Source organism: Ammospiza nelsoni, chromosome 1, assembly GCF_027579445.1.
Source record: "Ammospiza nelsoni isolate bAmmNel1 chromosome 1, bAmmNel1.pri, whole genome shotgun sequence".
In the NCBI taxonomy this organism is placed as follows: Eukaryota; Metazoa; Chordata; class Aves; order Passeriformes; family Passerellidae; genus Ammospiza; species Ammospiza nelsoni.
In genome coordinates, this window is record NC_080633.1 from 101,920,581 (window position 1) to 101,944,148 (window position 23,568).

The following is a 23,568-nucleotide window of genomic DNA, read 5'->3' on the forward strand; positions in this document are numbered from 1 at the left end:
CAGGGACAGCTAGCTCTGGAACTGACTATTGAAAAGAATTTTTTCAGTGTTTCATAGATTTATGGAATCATAGAATGGCTTGTGTTGAAAGGGATCTTAAATCCAACCCTCCTGCCGTGGGCAGGGGCACCTTCTGCTAGACCAGATTGTTCAGAGCCCCATCCAGCCTGGTCTTGAACACTTGCAATATTATATGAGAACTCTACTGTGGTGTTTATGTTTGTGAGTGGATAAAAAATAAGGTGGAAGTGCTGCTTTTTGGCTGAGAAATACCATTATTAATGCCAAATGAACTACTGAAATGAGAAATTAACTTGAGACACATATGCTGAGCAAAATAAAGCTACTATTGTTGGTATATATCCATAAGCCTTATTCATGGTAAAGTGTACTGTTTTGCCAAAATGGTGCAAGAATAAAGTTTTATAAATTATTAGTTTTCCTATTTATGCTTGTTGATCTGAGATCATTGATGGCACAGTGCAGCGTACTTAGACAAACAGAGGCTTTGAAAACAGTAAATACAGAGAAGTATGATTCAAAGTGATGTGAGGTCAGATTCAAAGACTGTTTAGGCAGTTTAGACTTTAAAATTCAGCTTAGAAAGGTTCAAGCACAAAAGGTAACGTTTGTGCAGAGAGAAACACAAGTAATTAGACCCTGAAGAGGTTCAGCTCAACACACTGATTGAGCACTTGTTCAGATCACAGGACATGGTGATGTTTAACACTCTCAGGAGATGTCCAAATCCTTGTGTTTCATTTCACTGACCTGTGCATACAGTGTCCCTCTAAAATCAGGAACTGTTTATTTGACTAACAGTTGCAGGACCAAGGACTTAGAGGGTGGAATAGGGATTCCAGATGATAAGCCTAGGCATACAGTCAGGAAAATGGTCCAGACAGCCAAAAGGCCTCCAGCCATCTTCAGAGATTCCTTAGTGTGACAGGGTTTCACAGCCTGGATTACCATTATTAGACAATAAAAGAAAAATTAATCTAACTCCGGGCAAAAGTACAATAAAAACACTTGTGCTCATTAATTCCCTGTTGCTTTTGCTCTCCCTTAGATAACATCATCAAGAGGATATTTAATATCTTGAAGTTTACTTGGGTCCTTTTCCTGGCAACGCTGGACAGTTTCACAGCTTGGCTTAACTCCATCTCCAGAGAACACATCGATATCTCCACCGTGCTCAGGATCGAGCGCTGCATGCTCACCAGGGAGATTAAGAAGGTAATGCCTTCAGCCTTTCTGCTCTGCTAATACCATTTCCAGCTCGGTGAAAAGTGAAAGGCTGTCTCTTCAGATCACGGCAGTGAGGAGGAAAATTATGAAAATCTCACATACACGTGCATTTTAAAAATAAGTTTGGACTTTTTTTACAGCTTGGTGGCTTATAAATCCTTAAAGAATAAATGATTTGATTTATTACCTGGACACATAACAAATTAAGGGAAAAATAATTCTTTGACAGGTTGATGTATGGTTTTGGCTGACACATTTCTGTAGTATAGTGTGGTTCTGAAGGGACAGAATAGATTCAAGAAGGGTAGGGAAAGGCTGGCATTTTTAACAGCTCAAAAACTATCTCAGTCTACATATTTCACTCTTCTTGTAGATCAACTTGCTCTGGAAATGACTGACAACATACAGGCATACATCTCTTCAGTGAGAATGGAGCTATGTGATCCTCCACAAGCTAGTTGTATATTAGCAAAACCTGTTATTAGCAGGGATTATTGTTGATAGTGTAAACAGAAATGTATTTAGATCTCCTAAATGCAAGTAGATGATACAATTCTTATCCTTTATACCAAGCCTGCAGTGAAGCTAGAATGTAACTTGTGCCATCGTTTCAGACTCAAGATGTCATAATGGCACCAACATTTACCACTGAAGAAGCAACACAGCTTGTACACAAACATACCTAATTAAAAACTCAAGAGTCAAATTTTGTTCTTAAGATTTTTGGATTTTTTTTTTTTTTTTTTTACAAAACATCAGATTTTGAGTATTTTGAGTCTTGTATTTTTGGACACTGTAGAGGGTCAAAGTTGAAGTACTAGAAACTATTGAAATTAGTAAAGGAAATACAGGCAATATTTTAGACTACCTTTATTATGTTAGGTAGAAAAGGTCCTTGCATAAGGCTTTATTATAAGTTATAAAAAGTATTGTGGAATCACTAGTGGAATGAGTTGGATATATTTCTGCCTAGGAACAGAAAATTCTCAGTTTTATTCTTATAATACACATTTAGAATTCTGATTACAATATCACAGCCAGAAAGACTTGAGTGTGTGCCCAGATCTGGTCTGACAGTTAATAAAACTGTCCTTCCGTGTACTTGCTTCAGAGAAAGAGTAAAGATCTTCAGTGGTTTTTTCATGGATTTCTATCTGTGTCCATAATTCATGAATAAATTTTGATTTTGGGACACTAATTAAAATCTAGATCTGGGCTTTTATTCTGTTCAAAATTTCTGCTACTGGCCACCAATACTTGTTCCTAGAGTCAGCAAAGCTATCTAGAAGAGATCCACCAAAAGTTGCTGGAGTGCACATTGAGTCATGGATGCAGGCCACTCCTCATTTCCATGCTGAAGGATCTGCAGTCCATCCAGCAGAGTTGTGGTGGCTAAATATTGCCTGAAACCATATGGGTTGCTCCAGTTTTGCTTGAAAACCCAACACTTTGGGCCATGGTAGATTAAGTCAAAATCTGGCTTGCTCTAGGAAAAGGTTGTAGTTTGCTATTTACTAGGAAAGTGTTTGCACAGTCCTTATCTGTTACTTTCCAAATGACAGAAGAAACTGCTTCCTCAAAGAATACACCTGCCCTTGGCCATGTGTGTCTACCTCTGCTCTCTTCCACAGGGAAATGTTCCAACACGGGAGAGCATCCATTTATATTACCAGAACCATATGATGAAACTTTCTGAGGAGTCAGGACTAGATGAAATTGATAAAAATCCCAGTCAAGCTTCTGGTTTGCAAGCATCTGAAAGAATGGATAGTTTAGATTCAGCAGCATCTCATGACAGCATCTCCAGGTATTGATTTAATTTTATTCTGTAAAAGACAGAGGGATCATACAGTAGGTGTAATATTAGATATTGTCTAAGTACGGATGAACTTTCTAATCAATGTTGAATTCTTTTTGATTTGTCCATGCCATCTTAATAGTGAAAATTACTATATGTTACTTTTTCTTTATAGTGATGGACTCACTCGTTTGCTTAACTTCTTCTCCACTGCAAGACTACCCTACTGCTTTTAGTTTCCCCTAGAGTTAGGAGTCAATGGCATTGACATTCTGTTCCTTGTGAAAATAAATGGAATTTAAGAGGTGCTGAGGATGCTTCTGTGATAATGGTTTAGGATTTCAGGCATATAATTTGGGAAGGGATCATTCATGGTGAATATTTTGTCTTTGTAGAATAAATTGTTGTCTGTTGTCCACAAATTAGAAAAGGCTTTGCATTGAAAGAGATTCTGCATTTGAAAGAACAAAATCCCCTCTCATACCCACAGGGCAGAAACCATCTGAAGAGCCTGGTTTCCCAGCTGCCATGATTACAGTCCAGCAGAGCTACATGTTTGTTAATCAAATACTCAAACTAGTTCAGGAAAACCACCTTCCTCCTTCTTTTCTGAAAACGGATGCTGTCAAGTCCTTTGGCAGAATTACTGCCTGCTCCTGCTGCTCCATGCACACAGAGGCACACACATTCCCTTCCCTCTCTTACAGAGGCAGTCTGTTCCCACCATGTCCCTGGAGTTCTTGACTTCTACCATGCTGCAGAATTTGTGTAACATGAGGGGGAAAAGGCAGGGCTTTGGAAATCCAGCTGTTTCATAATCCCTGGCCTTCTGTGTCCTGCTCCTCTGTGAGCTGTGGCAGTATTATATTGTGTTTGATACTCCCAGCAAACTCAGAAACTTCTGTGTACACTAAATTATGCATAGGTTTTACTAATGACATATGGGTAGATGTCAGTAGACTGAAAATAAGGAGGAGTTGTCTTCTTTCTGATAGTACTGAAAAGCAGAGTTAAGAGACTGCCTGTGAGTATTATCCTTAAAAAAAATATCCACAAATTGCTCCTCAGTGAGCACTGGCCCTTGAGAGGTTCACTCCAGTAATAACACCAAACCTGAACAAATCTTTCTCAGTGGCTTGTTGCCCAACTGAGCAACACCTTTGTGTTTTGTCTCAAAGTTTTACAGGAGTCAGATGATGTGAGAAAAATTGAAAGTCAAATTCTGTTGCCAGCTCACTTGGATCCACTTGGATATCTGCAGGGCAGATTTTAACTCCACAAAGTTCAGTCTCACCTGTAATATCAGTCCTGCTTTCATTAAATAGTTTTTGGTCACCCTGATTACTATAGATAGAAGTTATAATTACTATGCAATCATCAGCAGGAACTTTAACCATAAACAAAAGGAAGCCAATTCCTAAATTATTTATAAAAAAAGAAAAACAAATCTTTTAATTTTACTGTATAGATTCTGCCTCTTCAATGAGTTGTATCCAATGTTGAGCTCAACTTGTTCTTTGTTTTGGTTTTTTTTAGAATAAGCCTCCATTATTCACCCTGCTTTAAGCACATTTGCACATTTGAAATCTCTTTTCAAACTCAGAGAATTCAGTGATTCTGAAGTGATGCTTTGCAACAGAAAAAGTTAAATCTTTGACATGGGTTTCTGTCATCTCAATTTCCTTTGAAGATGTCACAGGGTTTATAAACAAAGGAATAGCAAAGGCAGAGTTATGACTGATTTCTCTAATCTCAAATTCTCTTTCTGGTAATGAACAATCAAATATTCTTGCACTGAGTATTACAAATTGTGGACATCTGCTATAATAATAGAGGAAATAACAATGAGTCTGCTGATTGAATGATAATGCCATCTGTCTGTTGGGGCACTCTTGCATATATCTTCAAGTGATTACAGAGGTGCCTATGTTGTTTTTCAGAAAGGTGAAATGTTTTAAACTTCTTATGAGTTTATTGGTTGATTTTTTTAATTACTCAAACAAGAGCATGTGGCAATTTGTATAACTAAGTAATTGTTTCTAGTAAATGTAGAAGTGACTGGTTAAATCTAAAGCATCCCTGTGATTGTGTATCTCAGGTTGCAATGGAGAACTTCTGGGAAGGGACAGAAGGGTTCTGTTCTGGTTATCCTTTGGTTGCACTACTAAAAATTCTGTAGTGACAAAATTCTGTAGTGGACATTCAGTCCCTGAGTAAAGTGAACAAGTCTGTAAGTACACAGGAATGCTGAAGCACAGAAGCTATTCCATTTAAATATGGAATAATCCTCAGTGCTCAGGATAGGAATTACTACATGTAAACATTGGATAGCCAAAGAGAAAAACCCTCCTGATCAGCTGCAGGAGCTGTAAATTTCTTGTAAAGTTCAGGGCTGACCCTCATAAGTCTAATTGAGGGATGTTGTTCTTTGCCTGGATAAAGCTCTGAAAGGACTTACGTAGAGCGTCCTTTGTGGGCTTTCTTTTTCTTTTAGTAGGGCTGTCATTTACTCTCAGTCATTTCTCTACTCAGTAGACACTATGAGGTATTCATAGGATATTTCATTTCTCTTTATGTGTAAATGCTCTCATGTATCCTACAGGCAAAGCACAAAGTTCATATGGGCCAGGAGAAGGGACTGACTCTGTTCCTTTACCAAGCTCTTTGAGCAACACCACCAGAAGGGATTGGAATCTAGCATGGCAGAGCATTTACTGCAGTTTGTTTCCACTTGACTGAGGACCTCTTTATTAGTTAAAAAACCTGTGAATTTCAGTAAGATGATAGGGAACTTACTAAAACTAGTTGGCTGCTTTTCTGGGGTCTTGCCTACAATTATGTAACAGCAGCTACACACAGGCCCTGAGTCAGATTTCAGGTTATCTAAGCAATTTGTGTTCATTTTTGCCAATGACAAATAACAATTTCAGTTCCTCACTCTACCTTTGTGTAGGCTTTTATAGGAGCTGAAGGAGGCAATCCCTGTTGGGGTGTTTAAGAGCACCACCTTTTATCTGTGCTTCCCTCACTAGAAGGGGGAATAGGGCTTGAGGCAGGGGGTACTGGAGAAGTAATTTTGTCTAGAGGCAGAAGGAAGGATGAAAGGAGAACCCCTGTTTGAGCTGGATCAAAGTCCAACTTAGGCCTGTGATTGTTAGGGATTGACTGGGATTTTTTCTTGGAGTCATGGAGAATGTAGTAATACAGATAACAAACAGATAATACCAGTCAGTAATTTGCCCACGAACAGAGGAAAAAACAGAAAAAAATGTAATTCACCCACTCACTAAGCTAAAAAACTCTTTGTGAAGGGCAAATTTGTTTAGCAAAAAGGAGCTCATAAGCTTAAAAATTTCCTACCCACTGAGGATAAAAACTTCTCTGCTATACATGTATCCCTATTTAAAATGGATATCTGATCAACTTCATATAAAATGTTTGAACTTGGGACTTCTAATGAGCATTCAATTTAAAATAAGTAGTCATTGAATGATTTTAAGGAGCTAATACTCTCAAAGTCTCCGACATAAATTCGAAAAATCACTTAGAAAGATATGCTAGGATCAAATTTATGTCATAGGCAATGACTTGTGTCAACATCAGTGTTGCTCAGTGTGAATCTCTTCACTTTGTTGGTGTTCTTTTTTCCTCCATGTCTGGGAGCATGCTCCTAAAGCAAATAAAGAATGCACAGACTGTGCTATAGGTGACAACTCACACACATCTCCTGATATTTGAGGACACATTGCAGCTGCTCAGTCAGTAATTACTCTGATGATTCATTCTTCATTTAAAACAGCTTTAAACCAAATGTTGCAGGCCCTCATCTTGACAAATGTTTTCATCTATTGGGATTAATAGATGTTTTTCCTTTGATTTTTCTGGGAGCGAGGTCAGAGCTGGCATGCTTGGGAGGGCAGCTGGCATATGTTTCTTCCATTGAAAATATATGAGTGGGCATGTGAACATAAACAGCTGCTCTCCTTGAGTCCCTTGGACAGTTCCCCTTGAACTATGTCTGCATTTAAAATCCTTCAACACCTTATTATTAGGTGTGCCCTTCAAAAGAATAAACTCAGCCCTTGAGATCTAAAATGACGCGTGCATAAAACATCCTAGCACATAGACAGAAAGGTCACCTGCAAAACTGTACTGTCTGCTTGCTGCCATTTTCCCATATTTTAGCACCAAAGCCTCCCAGATAGAACAGCCTGGCTATATCCCATGTTTGTAGGGGCAGAGGGAAGCCTCCTCCCTCAAGAGCCCCTCAGGTGAGTAACACCAGGCTGCAGCTGAACTCCTAAGGTGCTGAATCCCACCTCCAGGGCAGGCCCCCTGGTCCCCCCTGGCCATAAACCATAACCATGCATACAGCCCTCCAGGCTTTGTCTGGAGGGCCTCATGTGCCTTTGTGCACACACAGAAATAATGAAGTGGCAAACCCCTTGAAAGGGATTTTGGCCACGTGAACTGGTGGGACAGAGGTGCCCCTGCCATTGAGGCTGTTGTTAAGGAAAATATTTCACAATACCTTTGGTATCTTGGTGATTCTTTTCTTTTGTTCACAGGCCAAGGTATGCTTTTAGCCTCAGTCAAAAAAGCCATTCTGTCAAAAAAGATCGTCAGTGAGGGTAGGCCTAAGAATAACTGCTTCTTCTCTTCACATATTTTTGCTTTTTCCTTCCCATTTTTCTAAAGTCAGTAGTTGCAGACTGTAACTTCATGCCAGCAGATTTTTTTTCTCACTTCAAGCTTGCAAGACCAAAGGAACCTGGAAAATGCCATTGCCCTTCCTTTCTGACCTCTTTCCCAATTCTCTGTGCCCCTGGACAAACATCATGCTTGCCAAGGAAGCAAATCTCCTGCTGCCACAGCTCAGGTGTAATACAAATGGAGTCAAATGAAGAAAAGTAGAGTGTAAATCCTGAATTCTGGGATCTTTTCTTCTTTCATTGTATCTGAGAGACTCAGGCAGGTCACTGCATGTGGTAAAACATCAGACCACTCAACTCTTTTCATCCACATCTGTGTTTGTCAAAGATTTGTACAGGAGAAATAATCTTTTTACCTACCATATGTCATTAATGTATTTGCTTCTTTCCTGTTGCTCTGTTAAATGCTTGTATTTAATTATATACTTTCTTTCTCATAACTCATCCAGTTCTTCTTTTCTCCAGTTACACATGAATGCTCAATGTATTGTGTATGTTTCTGGTGTCCTGTTGTATTTGATAAGTGAAAGGAGATAAGGGTTTATTACATCTGTTCTTTATTTCAAGATGCACATGTTATCAATTTTGAAATACTTTTAAGCTGTGTTTGAAATAAATTAAATCTTTTGGAAAGAATCATCAGGGCTTCTTAGTAAATATCAAAATAAAAGCCATCCCATGCAGAGCAGGTTATATTTGACATGCATTTACTGGCTAAGTAACATATCCGATTTGGCTCTTTGGCTTGGAAAGAGGATTAGCCAATGTCTGACAGCTATTTTCCTATTTGTGGAGTGTGAGCCTACTCAGTTTTAAGGGCTCTTTTAGGAAATTGGCTTGTACCTGTGTAAAAAGTTTCAGCACAGGATATCAATAATAAAACAAAATTTGTACAAAGGAGGTTCCTTCCCAAAACATCCTTGTGGAATCTGAAAATTTCAGGGGTAAACAAACAAAATAAAACCTGCTCACATATATAAGCCTGTTCCCCTGGAAAGTATGTAGAGCACTATATTGGTTCCATATCTGCTTGAATAGTGAATAGTTTGCCTTCTATAGCCCCTATATGAAATTGACCATGACAAACCTGTGCACAGAAATGTGTTTCCCTGGTGACTCTAAACAAATCCTTATCTTCTCTCTGGATCTTTTTTCTCTGTGTCAGTGTTTAGCTGCATGGCGAGCATATTTGTTGACTGAACCATGTGTACCATAACACCATTTGTATTTAACACTGTCTCTATAACTGTTTGCGCTGCTGTAGCTGCTACACTGAAGCAACCATGCTGTTCTCAAGGCAGTCAACCCTTGATGATTTAGATGGACCAGACTCTGTTCCTAAAACAAGTGAGCGCGCTCGACCTAGGCTTCGTAAAATGCAGAGCATGGATATGTCCTCCTCATCCGCTGACAGTGGCAGTATAGTGTCAAGGTGCTTAACTCATGCATGCTTTGTTCACTCCTTTGTTCACTCTTTGTTCTTTGTTCATACCGTTGTTGTGACTGCAGTGTACACGGGCCTGTGTGTGCAGACACGTGGTGTGCAGAGAGGTTTGCATGGTTGCAGGAAGCTTTACTCCCTCCTGTGTCGTGGCACAGTCTGAGATTCAAAGTCAGGGTCATAATCTAGGATTCATTTGCTGTTTCACTTCTTGTTCTGGTTTTTGGGGGTTTTTCATTCTCAATTAATGTATTTTTAACATTGTTCCACAACGTTACGCTGAGTGTATAAAAACAGGCTGTATTTATTCAGCTAAAAAAGTGTCTTATTTTCAGTTACTGAGTCAGTGCTTGTTCTTAAATTGGAATCTGGAAGTTAAGTTTCTCAGCTAATCAGTTACCCTAAATATGGACTGAGATGTGTAATTTTAGAAACTAAGGCACCATTGTGCCAGTTTTTCAAATTTTTTTTTTCCATTCAGGAAAGATTTTGAAATATGTTGTGATTACTTTACCATTGATTTACAGTAAGGTATTGGAATTAGGAAAGGGAAAATAGCTATAACAAAGAAGCAAATAATATTAATATCCAGTGCAAGAGAATGAACTGTTCAGAACTGTTAATTCACTTTTCAGCAGGTAAAACCCAGGGATTTACATGACATTGGGAAGCAGTGTTTCAATAATTTAATAAATATTATAAATCTGAAATTTTATGTAATTTTGCATCATTGTTTTTCAGTTTTGAAAGTGTTTGACAATTTTTTTGAGGCAATCAGATTCAAATCAGGGATTCTCTGAATTTGTACATTTTAACCAGTATGAGTGCTACTGTGAATCATCCAAACACACATCATCATAAGTGTTACATGGTCTAATTAAAACTTTGCTATAAATAACATGACCTAACATAGCCACAATGTTTGGAAGCAGCATAAAAGAAAAAAAAAATAAAAGGAAACCTAATTTTTAATTTTGGCAGAAGATGGTAGTGCCAGATGGCTTTGCTAATGCCAGTTTTCTCTAAAAGACTATAGTTTATGTGAAACTATGGCCCCATTAATGTCATAGGAGCTATGTGAAATCTTGTTCTCTATCTTGTTGAGATACAGGAATATGCAGCCAACAAAGACACTGAATTGGTGCCTGTTGTCTAACATGTGGAGAAGGAGTGGAATGAGACTAAAAAGAGAGAGAGAGGAGAGGTAAAAAAATACTTTAGAGGAATGGCCACAAATGCAATCAGAGGGCTGGAGCGCCCCTCCCATGGAGACAGGCTGAGAGAGTTGTTCATGCTGGAGAAGAAAAGGTTCTGGGGAAACCACAGAGTGAATTTCTAGTATTTAAAGAATGGCTACAAGGAGAGGGACTTTTTACAGGATATGGAGTGATAGGGCAAGGGGAAATGACTTTGCATTAAAAGAGGGCAAGTTTAGATTAGATATTAGGAAGAAATTATTTATTCAGAGGGTGGTGAGACACTAGAACAGGTTGCTCAGATAAATTATGGATGTTGCATCCCTGTTCAAGTTCAGGTTGGATGGGGTTCTGAGCAACCTGGTCTAGTGGGAGGTGTCCCTGCCCATGACAGGGGAGCTGGAACTAGATTATTTCTAAGGTACTTTCATACCCAAACCATTCTGCGAGTCTATGCCAAGCCAAGAGTAAGGAAGGTGAATCAAGCAAAGAACTGATCAGAGTCTACCAGAGAGCTGAATCCAGAAATTGGTACATACAGAAGTAAAGCAGGCAGGTAAAGTAAAAGGGAAGACTGTATTGAAGAATATAGGGCAATCTAAAGGTAAGCAAGATACCCTGTTACTGCAACAGTTTTGTAATTTGGTTTGTATTTCTTCATGCTAGCAAGTTACATCTTCTTTTATTTGAATCAGAGTTGATATGTGTGTGTTCAGTTCATGTTCCAGTTGTGTACAACACTCATACAGTGGTTGTTTAAAGCACTGTGTTTAGAAGGAATCCCATGGCTGCCTATCCTTCACCATGGAGCATATCTTAAATAGATGTAATAGCAAGTGTTGACTCTCTTTAGAAAGTTCAAACTACTTTCAAAAAGGTAGTGTAGTTTCTCTTGTTTCATTTGCCCCTTGCTGTTGCTGAAAGATGGTGAATCACTTTGAGTTCAGTGGGATGTAATTTAGGGAACAGATGGAGCCAGATGTTCCATCTGTGTAAAAGGAGATCAGGATGATGTCTTTTCTAACAGATCATATGAACTTTGAAGGCCTGGGAATGCAATGAGGTTGCTCAGCTGTCTGCATAAAGGTACAATTAACAAACTTTTCTTGATCATGAGTCTTGTAAAACTTGGCTGACTCTCTTCATCAATCTCCAACAGTGAACCCACACAGGTCACCATGCTCTATTCCCGTCAGGGAACCACAGAAACCATTGAGGAAGTAGAAGGGGAGCATGAAGAAGAAGGAGCTCATTCTGCATCAAGGTTGGAGGAAGAGGAGGTGGAAGATTACAGCCTGGATTCAGAAGGAGCTGCATATACTCCTGACACCGATGTGCCGTTGTACTCCACAGTGGACAGCAATGCAGAAGCTCCACCTTCCTACAGCAAAGCTGTCAGCTTTGAACACCTTCCCTTTGGCTCCCCAGATGACTCAGCTGGGAAGAGCCTCATGATGGTGAGCCCGGACGACAGCCGGACAGACAAACTCGACAGGATTCTGCCCCCACTGACACACGAGCTCACAGCTAGTGAGCTGCTCCTGAACAAGTAAGAATCCTCGACCAGGAAAAATTGTTGATCACAGTGTGTAAAATTTTGTTATTACTTTGGGGTTTCGTTTCAGAACTAGCCTAAAAATTCTGATACAGACCTTGTGCTAAGTTTGGTTTAAGGGAAGAAGCTCATTTCCTGCGCAGTTGTTCTAATTAGAGATTTCTAAAGTGACTCAAATTCATCTTGGAAGGAATCTCTGCTTTCTTCCTATATACCATATTTAATCATTCTAGCATTAGCATTGAATTTCTGTGCTGCAATTGTCTTGGGGTCAAGGGCTTTTCTCAATATTCTTTGTGGAGAGGTTTCTCTTCTCCAGGCAGCTGTGATTTCAAATGAGTTTCCTCCAGGGCTATCTGGGAAAATGTTTCTCCTTTAATTATTTTAGATTACTGAAAGGGAAACTCTGACCTTTGGCAGTTTTTGTTCAAGCCAGTGGGAGCTGAGGGTTATGGAGGAACACAAACTTGCTAGGTGCTTTCGTAAGGGAGAGGATGTTCCCTTCTTTGCCCCTTGGACACTGTGCTCACTAGCACAACCAGCACTGAGGTGGGGATGGTGCCTCTGCACATCTTCAGCTGCTCTCTGGCCTGACTTAGTTGGAGAAGGCTTCCCCAAAAGCAGGGGCAAGATATTAAAGCACAGAACTGCCTTTCAGCCTGCCTGCACCTGGAGAGAGAGCCTGTATAGATCTGACTTTGCTAGATGTAGTGTCTTGTCTTCTGGCTTTCCATAGCAATTTTTGCTTTTCAGTAAGATCCCTTCTCAGGCCAAAAAACTTTATGAAAAGCAAAGAGGATTATGAATGTATACGAAATTTTATATTTATATTTAGATTTAGATTTAGATTTATTTGAGTCATATAAATAGAAGACTGGACACAAGTAATGTTCATGGGTATTTTCATGATTCTAATCTTGTGCCCCTGGACAATTCAAAACATAGGTCTGGTGATGTACCTCTGGTTTTTCTGTAAATTCCTATCTGTGCTGATAAATGGGATGTGAATCCAAACCAGTATTGGATGATTTGCATGAGATGTGTTGGTTGGGCAGCTGTAGGAAAGCCATGTTTGTAAAAGTGCTTAGGCCAGGCTGATTCTCTTTCTGAATAAATTAAAAATGAGAAGAACAGTGCTTCTAGTTATTTTTTCTGAAATTCTTGTTTTCTGAGCTTACAATCAGGCTATTTGATTATAATATCAAATTCCCCCTTTTTTTTTTTCTTCCATTGGACTGAGCAGCAGATTTTATTACTTTTCAAAAGGAAAAATAGCAATTTGAAAAGCAGCTCTTGTGAAGTTCATGTTCAGTTCATTTGTGGTACTCTGCTCCTCACAGGATGTTTCATGATGACGAGTTGGAGGAGTCAGAGAAGTTCTATGTTGGTCAGCCTCGAGTCTTGCTCCTTATTTATGCTCTGTACAATACACTGGTGGCCCGGTCAGAAATGGTTTGCTATTTTGTGATCATCCTCAACCACATGATCTCTGCCTCCATGATAACCCTGGTGCTTCCTATCCTTATATTCCTGTGGGCCATGCTGTCTGTTCCTCGGCCAAGCAAACGCTTCTGGATGACAGCCATTGTCTACACTGAGGTATGCTGCTGGTTTTGCAAGCCCATGTCAAACACAGAAATCTGAAGTAGGAATCTTTGCATGGCCTCCTTGCTGGTTTTGATCCCTGGGATCTGGGCTGGGCCTTAGGCCCTTCATAATAATACAAGTATTTGCTAAAGTCCTCAGAAATTTTTGTGGTATGGAAAGATCATGTTAGTTATTTCCTTCATTACAATGAGCAATATCCTTCCTGGCACGTAAAGCAGTTCTCACAAGAACAGATAATTTGCAAACTGTTGCTTTGTAATGGTTAATCAAGAAACAGAATTCACTGCTTGTGATATCTCAAGTACCACTGAGTATCATCTGCTGCTGAATTTTGATTGACTTTATTACTGGAGTAATGTGAAGTGTTATGCCTCTGTAGTAATGAGTATGCTTGTTTATGTTCTCATAAAACTGACAAAGTAGATATATTTTATCCCTCTTACTGTCATGAGGCTATTATATCTGACATGCTTATAAAACACCAGAAGTGTGTTGTGTTTCTGAACAGGTGGCCATTGTCATCAAATACTTTTTCCAGTTTGGCTTCTTTCCTTGGAATAAACATGTGGATTACACAAAGGATAAACCTTACCATCCACCCAATATTATTGGCATTGAGAAGAAAGAGGGTTATGTGCACTATGATCTTGTTCAGCTTCTTGCTCTATTCTTCCACAGATCCATTTTAAAGGTAATCTGGGTTCAGGTAGTTTCTTATTTATATTTAATTTTTAATTTTAATTTTTAAATCAGTCTTGTGATATAAAGAAGTCATTCATTTGGTTATCAGGATTTTTTTTTTTCCATGAAAGGGTTATTGAGCATTTGTAGTGGCTGCCCAGGGAAGTGGTTGAGTCACCATCCCTGGAAATGTTTAAAAGATATTTAGATGTGGCACTGAGGGGCATGGTTTAGTGATGGATTTGGCAGTGCTGGATTAACAGCTGAATTGATGATCTCAAAGAAATTCTGCAACCTAAATGTTTCTGTGAAATCCCAGCACACTGAATTTGTCTTCTCCCTTGTGAACACGTGACTGAGCTGGCAATGCCTGTGATAAATACTGTGACAGAAATACAGGCTTGATACGTTCTCTTCTTGTTTTTCTACTAGTGCCATGGATTGTGGGATGAAGATGAGAAAGGAGAGAGCTCCAGCAATAAAGAGGATACTGATGATGAGCTCTCGCTGACAGGAGGCAGGAGAGGCTCTTCTGCCTCTTTGAAATCTGTCAATCTGGCCGCATCTGTGGAGTCCATCCATGTCCACTTCCCCGAGCAGCAGACTGCCATCAGGAGGAAGAGTTCTAGCAGCATATCCCAGATTTCTCACAGGTCCAGCTTCTCCTCACACAGATCTAAGAGAGGTAAATGTCATGGCGTTTCTGGGATTGGAAGGACAAATGTTCATTTCCCATAGGATCATTCTACTGAAACCTTGTGTTGGTTGCTGAGGAGCTCCTGAATGCTGCTGCTTCTCAGTGATGAAATAGGATATGAACCAATGTATCTTCATGTTTGAACACACTCCAAGCCTTCCTAAAGTTCAAATGGAGAGCCATACTTTGTGATTCATTATGTTTTCTAAATGACATTATCCAAAAGCTGGGAAAGGAATGCTCAGTGAGGACCAGATCCAGAAATTCTGGTCCAGCATAATCTCCAGCTAGAGGGAATGCAAAGCACATGTATTTTTCATATCTACATTTGTAGACACTTGAATTGAGAAAATGTTTCTATTAGTTAAATTGAAACAGATTACATGTCCCATCTTGTAAAAAGGGCAGGAATACTGTAGCCTAAATATATATGATACCAATTGAGATGACTGAGTCAGATCAATCAAATACTTGCTGTTATCACTAGTCTACTTTCTCTTTTTATAGCTATTAATCAAGTTTTGATCTGCCAGTGATTAAACCTTTACTGGGTGCTCTCAAGATTTTATCATACTGCGGGAAAAAAAGAAGAATTCATTTCAAAGCTTCTTTCAAATGTGGGAGTCATATGAAATGGAAATCTCAAGATTTATTACTTTCTAACTTTAGTATTTAAACTTTTCTTTTGAATTGACTTCTCTTTTGCTCCCTTTTTTCCCAGGAAGTACCAGTACACGGAACAGCAGTCAGAAGGGAAGCAGTGTGTTAAGCATCAAACAAAAATCTAGAAAAGAGCTTCTCATGGAAAAGTTTCGAGAACAGATGATCAAAGCCAAGGCTTTTACAATTAAAAAGTGAGCAATATGAGGAGTTGTGTGGGTCTGGGGGAGGTTCCAAACAGCAAAGCAGTAAGCCAGCATTTTAAAGGGAGCAGGCTACTACTGATGTTAATTCAAGTGCTTGTTGTACACAGATGTCCCACCAGCTGAACATCAGACAAATCAGCAGTTGTTAAAATAGCATCTGCCTGATAAAAAAGTTAAATGTCCCTTGTGACCTTGGTTGGCTGTGTGTTTTTCTACTGAACAAATCCTAATACAGTGGTTTAGAAGCAATCAGAACAAAGGTCTGGTGTCTCTGCAGTCCTGTGAAGGCTGTGAGAGTAGATCTTAGATATCTTTAAAAATATTAATAACACCACACTCAACCTTCTTCAGTGCAAGTTATGTGTTATTAAATCACATTGTGGTCTATGTTGTTTTAGGACTCTCCAGGTGTACATGCCCATCAGACAGTTTTTCTACAATCTTATTCACCCAGACTACAGCGCAGTGACTGATGTGTACGTGCTGATGTTCCTTGCAGATACAGTGGACTTCATCATCATTGTGTTTGGATTTTGGGCTTTTGGGGTACGTCACAGAGGCATCTGTAAATCCTCAGCAGGATTTATGTCTTGTAGATGCTAAATATCGTGCAAGTGTCCTTTTTCCTTGACCATCCTTATATTTTGCTTTTCAGAAACATTCTGCTGCAGCAGATATCACCTCTTCATTATCAGAGGATCAGGTCCCAGAGGCATTTTTGGTGATGGTGCTCATTCAGTTTGGAACCATGGTTGTAGATCGAGCACTGTACCTCAAAAAGACTGTCATGGGAAAAGTCATCTTCCAGGTCATCCTTGTTTTCGGAATACATTTCTGGATGTTCTTTATCTTGCCTGGAGTGACAGAAAGGTATAAACCTTATAAAGAAACAATATGGGTGGAATACTGATGCTCTACCAAGTTCTTTGTATTTAAATTGGAGATGTTTGTAGCTAGGCTTTGGAATCATGATCAAGTTCCTTTTTTCCTCATTTCTAAGCAGAAAATTGGAATGCATTTCCACAGCAGTAATTGTGGCCAATGTAAGTTTGAGGAAGAATTAGTTATATAGGTACAGAAATATTCTCAGTTTAGGCCAAAATGCAAGCAGGTGAAAGAGAAATTGCCTGTAATTGAGTGATTAGAGCCTTCAGCTGAGACAATGTTGGCCTCTGATCCAATTCCCTGCTCCCAAGACTGCCGCATGCTGCTTTAGAAGAGTGAGTAGAAAATGTCTCCCTCAGAGTAACTTATAACTTAGCACTTTCCTGAAATGTGTGAACTGTGGATTTAAATCTCCTTAAACTGAGGAATGTCTAAAATATGTATCTGTTCTGAAGAGCTAAGTTCTCCCCCCGTGCTCCTGCCATGTGGCTCTGGAGGTGATGTAGAGGCTGCCACCCCGCTGCATGAAATTTTTTGTTGCATACCTGGTCAGGCTCACTCCCAAATCTAACATTTTTTATTTACCATTTCATTTTTCATTTAACATTTCATGGCTCAAGAAACTGACCACTTCAGTCTGCAGTGCAGTGGTGTTAAGGTTCCATCCATAGTGTTTGGCTAACTCCCCTTTTCCTACTTTAAGTTGCCTTGAAGAATTTCCCTCACTCCATTTGCTGTCCATGGAAATTGAGTGTATCACCTGGGCACCTTACTCTTCATTAACAGTCAAGTTATTTTACTGGGAAAAAAGAAATAGGTTTATAGTGTAAAAGAAACTGAAAAGTCTGACTTCGTCTAAAAAGAAAGTGAAGTAGCAATTGTGCACAAGTTTGAAAAAAAAATCAGTTTTCAAATGGATCTCTTATCTACTGCACATTGAGAATTGTTAGGAAATTAAATAATTTTGACTTTGTGCTTTTGAGAGATCTATATCAAGTTGTTAATATCAAATCTGCATCCGAAACATCCTGTATTCCTTCTAAGTGAGATTAGAGCCCCCTGCAAATTTCTTAATTAAAATGCTTCTGTGGGATTTAATTGAAAATATTGGGTTATGGCTGGCTGGCAAATGCTGTCCATCATGAGGCATCTGCTGCAGATCCACTGTGCTATTGAATAACAACCAGAATGGCACATGTGAGGAGAGGCTGAGGGTTAGTTCAGTCCAGAGAAGAGAAAGTGAAGAGCTGTCTGAACTATTTGTTGCAATAAGACTTGAGTCAAGCAGAAAATATTTTCAGAGGTCACTCCATCTTAAATTCCTGTACGAGGTGCTGCCGTGAGCACAAGTAGGCGCTAAAGCTGCCTTGATTGAGCCCCTGCCCAGGACTCACAGAGGGCTGAGCCATCATGGGGGCTGAGGAAGGCTGGTCTGTGTTGGGCAGCAAGGGACTTTCAGCATGGAAGGAGAGGGCACTGCCCAAAGCCTTCACTCTTTAGGGAGCCTGAGGTGGCAGTGGATGCTGGTTTTAGACTTTTTCATTCAGTTTCTTTCCAATACTCTTTTAACCCTGCCATGGGATCAGCAACCAAGGCCGTTTCACAGGACCTCAGGAAGGGGAAACTGCCAGGAGCAAAAAACCCATTTCAAGCTAATTTGGTCGAGCACAGATACAAAGCTCATAATTTTCCTTTATCTTTTCCTTTACAGGAAATTTAGCCAGAACACAGTTGCCCAGCTCTGGTATTTTGTGAAATGTGTTTATTTTGGCTTATCAGCTTATCAGATACGCTGCGGATATCCAACTCGTGTTCTTGGCAACTTCCTCACAAAAAGTTATAACTATGTCAACCTGTTCTTATTTCAAGGGTAAGCACAGACTTACTGCCTTTTTTTCTTTCTTTTGTGTAATAAGGATCTGCTGTAGCGAAATGCTGGGGTTATTAATGACTTTTCTTCACAGACTGCTGGAAATAAGACAGTAAATTTTGCATAGCACTCTCTGTATATGCCATATGTCCCCTGTAGTCCACAAGAAAAAGAAAAATCTATTTCTAGAAGGCAAACTTCATAAAATTCCATCTCTTGGTCTGAAACCAGAAGCCTGATATGCCAGTCAGCCATTCAGTACCCTATGAAATAAATAGACATTTTTAACACTTCTAAGAAATTACCTTTGTGAACAGAAATAGAGGCTACATATTGTGCAAGAAAACAGGTAATGTTATTAGTTCTACAGTCCTAAAAAGTAGTAAGGTGTCAAATCCCAAAGAAACCTTTGGAGCAGGTCTACCTGCTGTACCTCAGCAGGTGAAAGGAATGGAGTGAAAGACAACACACCTGAGAAATTGGAACTTAAAAATAAGCACAAAAGAAAAGATGTTTGCTTTGAGAAGTGTTGCACATTTGCAACTCCTCAGGAGTTAGGGCAAGGAACAGGTGCAGCATTACCTTGGAGTGAAAGGTGGTTTTACACAAGCAGACCACGTCCTCCATTTACACTGTTACAGTGGCCTTGTGATTAAGTCAGTTTGAAGCATATGTGTAATTCACAGAAAAAAATTGAACCATTTCAGCCTTTTCACAGTATTTGCAGTATGAGCTTCTTGCATTCCAAGTAAAAGTTACAGAAGAAAGCTTTCCTCACATGAAATACTCTTTAAAGTGTGGGACTAGGAAAGGGAATGATGCCCAGTGAACTGCTGCTCATTGCGCGTTGATTTCCTGTTGATTCCCACCTTCTTCTGCTGTTTAATCCTGAGGCACAAAGCCCAGTTCCAAATGCAGCAGAGGGCTGCCCACCTACTGCAAAGATGCCATGCAACACTTGGTGTAAGAAGGTGTAAGAAGGTGAATCCTACCATCCTGTAGGAAACAGGTGCTCCTCTCCCAGGTCAGAGGAATCTAGGAAATCTTGTACTATTCCATCAGGGGCTCAATCACAATTATGGACACCATGATGCATAAGCATACTTATGGCCTGGCAAGAAGATCTAGAGTAAAACAAGCTATGGCAATTTCAGGATGTGATTGCATTTGTGTTTACAGAATCCCCAGTTAAGCTCTTTTTGTGTTGTCTTAATTCTCCCTCTTGTCATATATACACTTGCTGTGCTTGTTTGATGTGATGCCTCTGTTTCTGACAAGTTACCTGCTGTGGTCTCCCTTCAGGTTCCGCCTGGTTCCATTTTTGACTGAGCTGAGAGCAGTAATGGACTGGGTTTGGACTGACACCACTCTCAGTCTTTCCAGCTGGATCTGTGTTGAAGATATCTATGCTCATATATTCATCCTGAAGTGTTGGCGAGAGTCAGAAAAAGTAAGGAAACCCCATATGAGTGATTCAGACCTTCTCTTCCCCCATGCAGGAGGGAAGAGAAATAATCATGAGTCCCTAAATAATTGAGGAATCCACCACAAAAAGTTTGTTGGAAGATATGCCTGGCACTTGTGTTCAGAAATATCCAGACTGCTGGGTACTTTATGTTAGCTGGCAGCTGCTGTGAATGAAACTTCAAACGGTTTCTCTTTTGTGCCCAGCTGATTTTTCCACAATTAACGTGAACTCCAGAAGCGTGTGCCTGCTGGCTTAATTGCATGCCTGGGTTTCAAGGCTGGGGTTGGAAGTCCTGGTATTCCCACAGTCACACACAACTAAATGAGTAACCTGGAGTAGCAGCGAAGCTGCAGCTGAGGAGAAAGCTCAGTAAAAGGAAGAGCTCATGCCCTGCAGTGTAGGGACACTGGGTTCATGTAACTATAGAGGGAATTCAGCTGACTCCTTTATTCCAGGAGAGTCCCTGCACATCCAGAACTAAACTGCAGGCCAGATAAACCCACCATTTGTCTCACTGAAATTTCAGTCTCTTTAAATCATTTAAGCTTCAGTTCAAATTAAACTTGCAAATTCTGGATTCTTTGTAACTGCTATAAAGATTGCAACCATATGCTTGCTCATTTTGCCAATTTTAAAAATATATTAAACATTATTTTAAGAGTGACCAAACCAGTCAGAAATTCTACATCTGTATTGAAGTGGATTTACTTTTAAGTGTTACTGACGTATTTCTACTTTTATTATAATCCTGTCTCTTAATGGCAATGGCTTTCTAAGTATATCACATAGATTAACTCAGTGCTACAGTGCACACAAATCATGCATATAGGCTTTTTCTCTGTGACTCCCACTTCTGCCATGAATGGAAGGAGTTCTGAAGAACTTCAGGAGTTGGGGAAGTAATAAACCAGTTCTACTTTGACTGTCTATCTCATCGCATATTTTTATGCTACAATTCACATGATGTGTAGCAGAGATCTGACATGGGAGGATTCCCATGTCTAAGCTAGCATGTATGTTCTAATGCCATACAGAAAACTAACTGTGTTACAACTTTGCAAGTATTGTTGAAGGTACATTTGTTCTCTCTCTCTCACTGAGGGGAATGCCTAAGTATTTGGACTGCTAGAGTCCCACTGAGATGTTCTGTAACATCATTAGAAATGCCTGAACTAATATCTTCCAGACAAATAACAATAACAACAACAACAACAACAATAATAATAATAATAATAATAATAATAATAATAATAATAATAATAATAATAATACTCCTGCTGATCTTGATAGGATATTTTAATGAAAATACTATTCTGTAGGATGAGACAAATTACTTGATACAGTGCTTCTGAAAAGTAAATAATTGGTTTTAAATAAAGCATTGTATTACAAATGTAATATTCTCATAGGGCTTTATGGATTCATGTTGCAAAGCAAGAACAATTTCCTGAAAGCCAGATTCCTGGGGTGTTTGAGGTGCAGTGCAGTACAGTGCATATTTATTTTGCACATGTGGTATGCAATTCATGGAGGATATGCTACGAAACACTGTGGAGTTAAACCACAGTAAAAGAATTACACCAAAATAAATTACAGTGAAAGTAAGACATTTTACAGGATGGCGAGAGTATTAAGAGTATTCAATCATGAGCCAAATAGTGGAGGACAGGAATTATGGGCAAGGCAGAACAGACATGCCATGTGATTTGCTTTGAAGGGAGAAGAAAAGCAGTCATTTTGTCCTCAGAAGCTAAGAAAGAGAAGGTTGTTACATCAGCAGTATCCAGACTTTAGGAACAGCAACAACATTTTTAACATTAGTTAATTGGAGTCAGTGTAGAAACAGATTGGATCAAGCCTGTGAGCTCTTAGAAATACTCTAAGTGAGGTGTGAAATGATTGTGGGGGTAGAGCAATATCAGAAATTTTACTGATTGTTTATGTCAGTTGCTGGCAAACAGTTTTCCTGCTCCCCCCATCTGCCACAATATACAGTTTGCAGCATTTCAAGACCTGCAAGAGGAAGTCTGCCTTAAGGAGTTCTGTGATAAAACTTTTCAGAAGTGCAAATACAAGAAAGTGGGTCCCTCATTATAGCAGTTTCTGGAATAAATTGTTGTATCACTGTTTCAGGTATTATTTTATATTTTGTTCTTGTGAGTTCATGCTAGCACTTAAACAAAAAAAATCAAATTATCCTATCTAAAGTCTTCTTTTTTTATGATTGTGAAGAATCAAAATCACAGAGGTTTACAATATTTTTCACACTGGACGCACATTTTGGGTTCACTTGTCACTTCTCTCTGTTGCCATCAGAAATTGGGTGCCTGTGCAGGTTTGGCTAAAAAAATTTCAAAATAGCTGTTGTGATACGGGGTAGCAAATTACCACAAGAGATGGGAAGCCTTAAGATGATTATATATTCACCCATCAAATCTCTTGATAGAAGAGACGTTACCATACTGCTGTTTGCTTTTGCAGAGATATCCCCAACCAAGAGGCCAGAAGAAAAAGAAAGTTGTGAAGTATGGAATGGGTGGCATGATTATCGTCTTGCTGATTTGTATTGTCTGGTTCCCACTGCTCTTCATGTCTTTAATCAAATCTGTTGCAGGCATCACCAACAAGCCTCTAGATGTATCAATCACAATAACTCTAGGAGGTTATCAGGTAAAAAAGAAGAAACACTAAAAGCAATCTCTGTTTTTTGCATTATATTTCCTTGTGCCATTTCTTCTTCCTTCCATTCAATTGAACCCTCCTTCTTTATGCAAGGTACCTGGCAAGCTTCCATAAATGACCCCTTCTGGGTTTAAAGATATGTTAGTTTATCACTGATGTAAAATATTATCCTCATTTTCAAGTCAAAACCAGCCTCTACTGCCAGTGGAAACTGAATAAATTATCCTACAGGTCCACATGGTGGATATAAGGTAATTGTAGGCAGCTTGCATCTCACAGGAAGGAGATTATAACATTGTCTTGTTGAATAGAGTGCCATAATTGTCTTGGACTGTGATGCACAGGATGCTGGACTGTGTATGTAGCAGCCAATGTGAAGTAAATGTGATAAGCATGTGTTCTTTTTTTTTCCCAGCCTATTTTTACCATGAGTGCTCAGCAGAATCAGCTCAAAAGTTTGGATCCGAGTGAGTTCAATGACTTTATGAGAAGCTATAGGGGTAACACTGTAAGTGAAAAGTAGAATACCTAATTTCTTAAAAATGTGTGCATGTTTCCATGGAGGCCTTTTGTGAGTTTTGTTTGTGTAGTTGTAAGTGGTCATCAGTACTGTCATCAATTGGAAGGTATTTCTATAAAGAGGATTTGCATGAAAAAAAGTTCAGACACATAATTTGTCAGGACAGTGCTGGGTTATGGTGAGACAAGCTACCATTAATGCAGCCATCTTTGCACAAAATCCTGGAAGGCAGAAACCCTAATTGTCCTGTTGTCTGAATGAAATTCTCTCCTCTAAATGACCCAAACCTGCAGGAGATGTGATGCTGTTTGTGTACTGCCAAAGAAAATGTGCTGGGGACA

At 39.4% G+C, this 23,568-nt stretch overlaps 1 protein-coding gene across 1 annotated transcript in view; it reads left to right on the forward strand.

Moving 5' to 3' along the window:
* Nucleotides 1-23,568, forward strand: part of PIEZO2 (piezo type mechanosensitive ion channel component 2) — a 285,705-nt gene that overhangs the window by 253,407 nt on the left and 8,730 nt on the right. Inside the window, exons 37-49 of the mRNA XM_059480444.1 lie at nucleotides 1,070-1,236; nucleotides 2,880-3,055; nucleotides 11,555-11,944; nucleotides 13,291-13,549; nucleotides 14,067-14,249; nucleotides 14,672-14,924; nucleotides 15,658-15,790; nucleotides 16,201-16,348; nucleotides 16,458-16,672; nucleotides 18,399-18,557; nucleotides 19,860-20,007; nucleotides 22,507-22,695; nucleotides 23,123-23,215. Coding sequence (XP_059336427.1) covers nucleotides 1,070-1,236; nucleotides 2,880-3,055; nucleotides 11,555-11,944; nucleotides 13,291-13,549; nucleotides 14,067-14,249; nucleotides 14,672-14,924; nucleotides 15,658-15,790; nucleotides 16,201-16,348; nucleotides 16,458-16,672; nucleotides 18,399-18,557; nucleotides 19,860-20,007; nucleotides 22,507-22,695; nucleotides 23,123-23,215 — 2,513 coding nt within the window. The remainder of the gene's footprint in view (nucleotides 1-1,069; nucleotides 1,237-2,879; nucleotides 3,056-11,554; nucleotides 11,945-13,290; nucleotides 13,550-14,066; nucleotides 14,250-14,671; nucleotides 14,925-15,657; nucleotides 15,791-16,200; nucleotides 16,349-16,457; nucleotides 16,673-18,398; nucleotides 18,558-19,859; nucleotides 20,008-22,506; nucleotides 22,696-23,122; nucleotides 23,216-23,568) is intronic.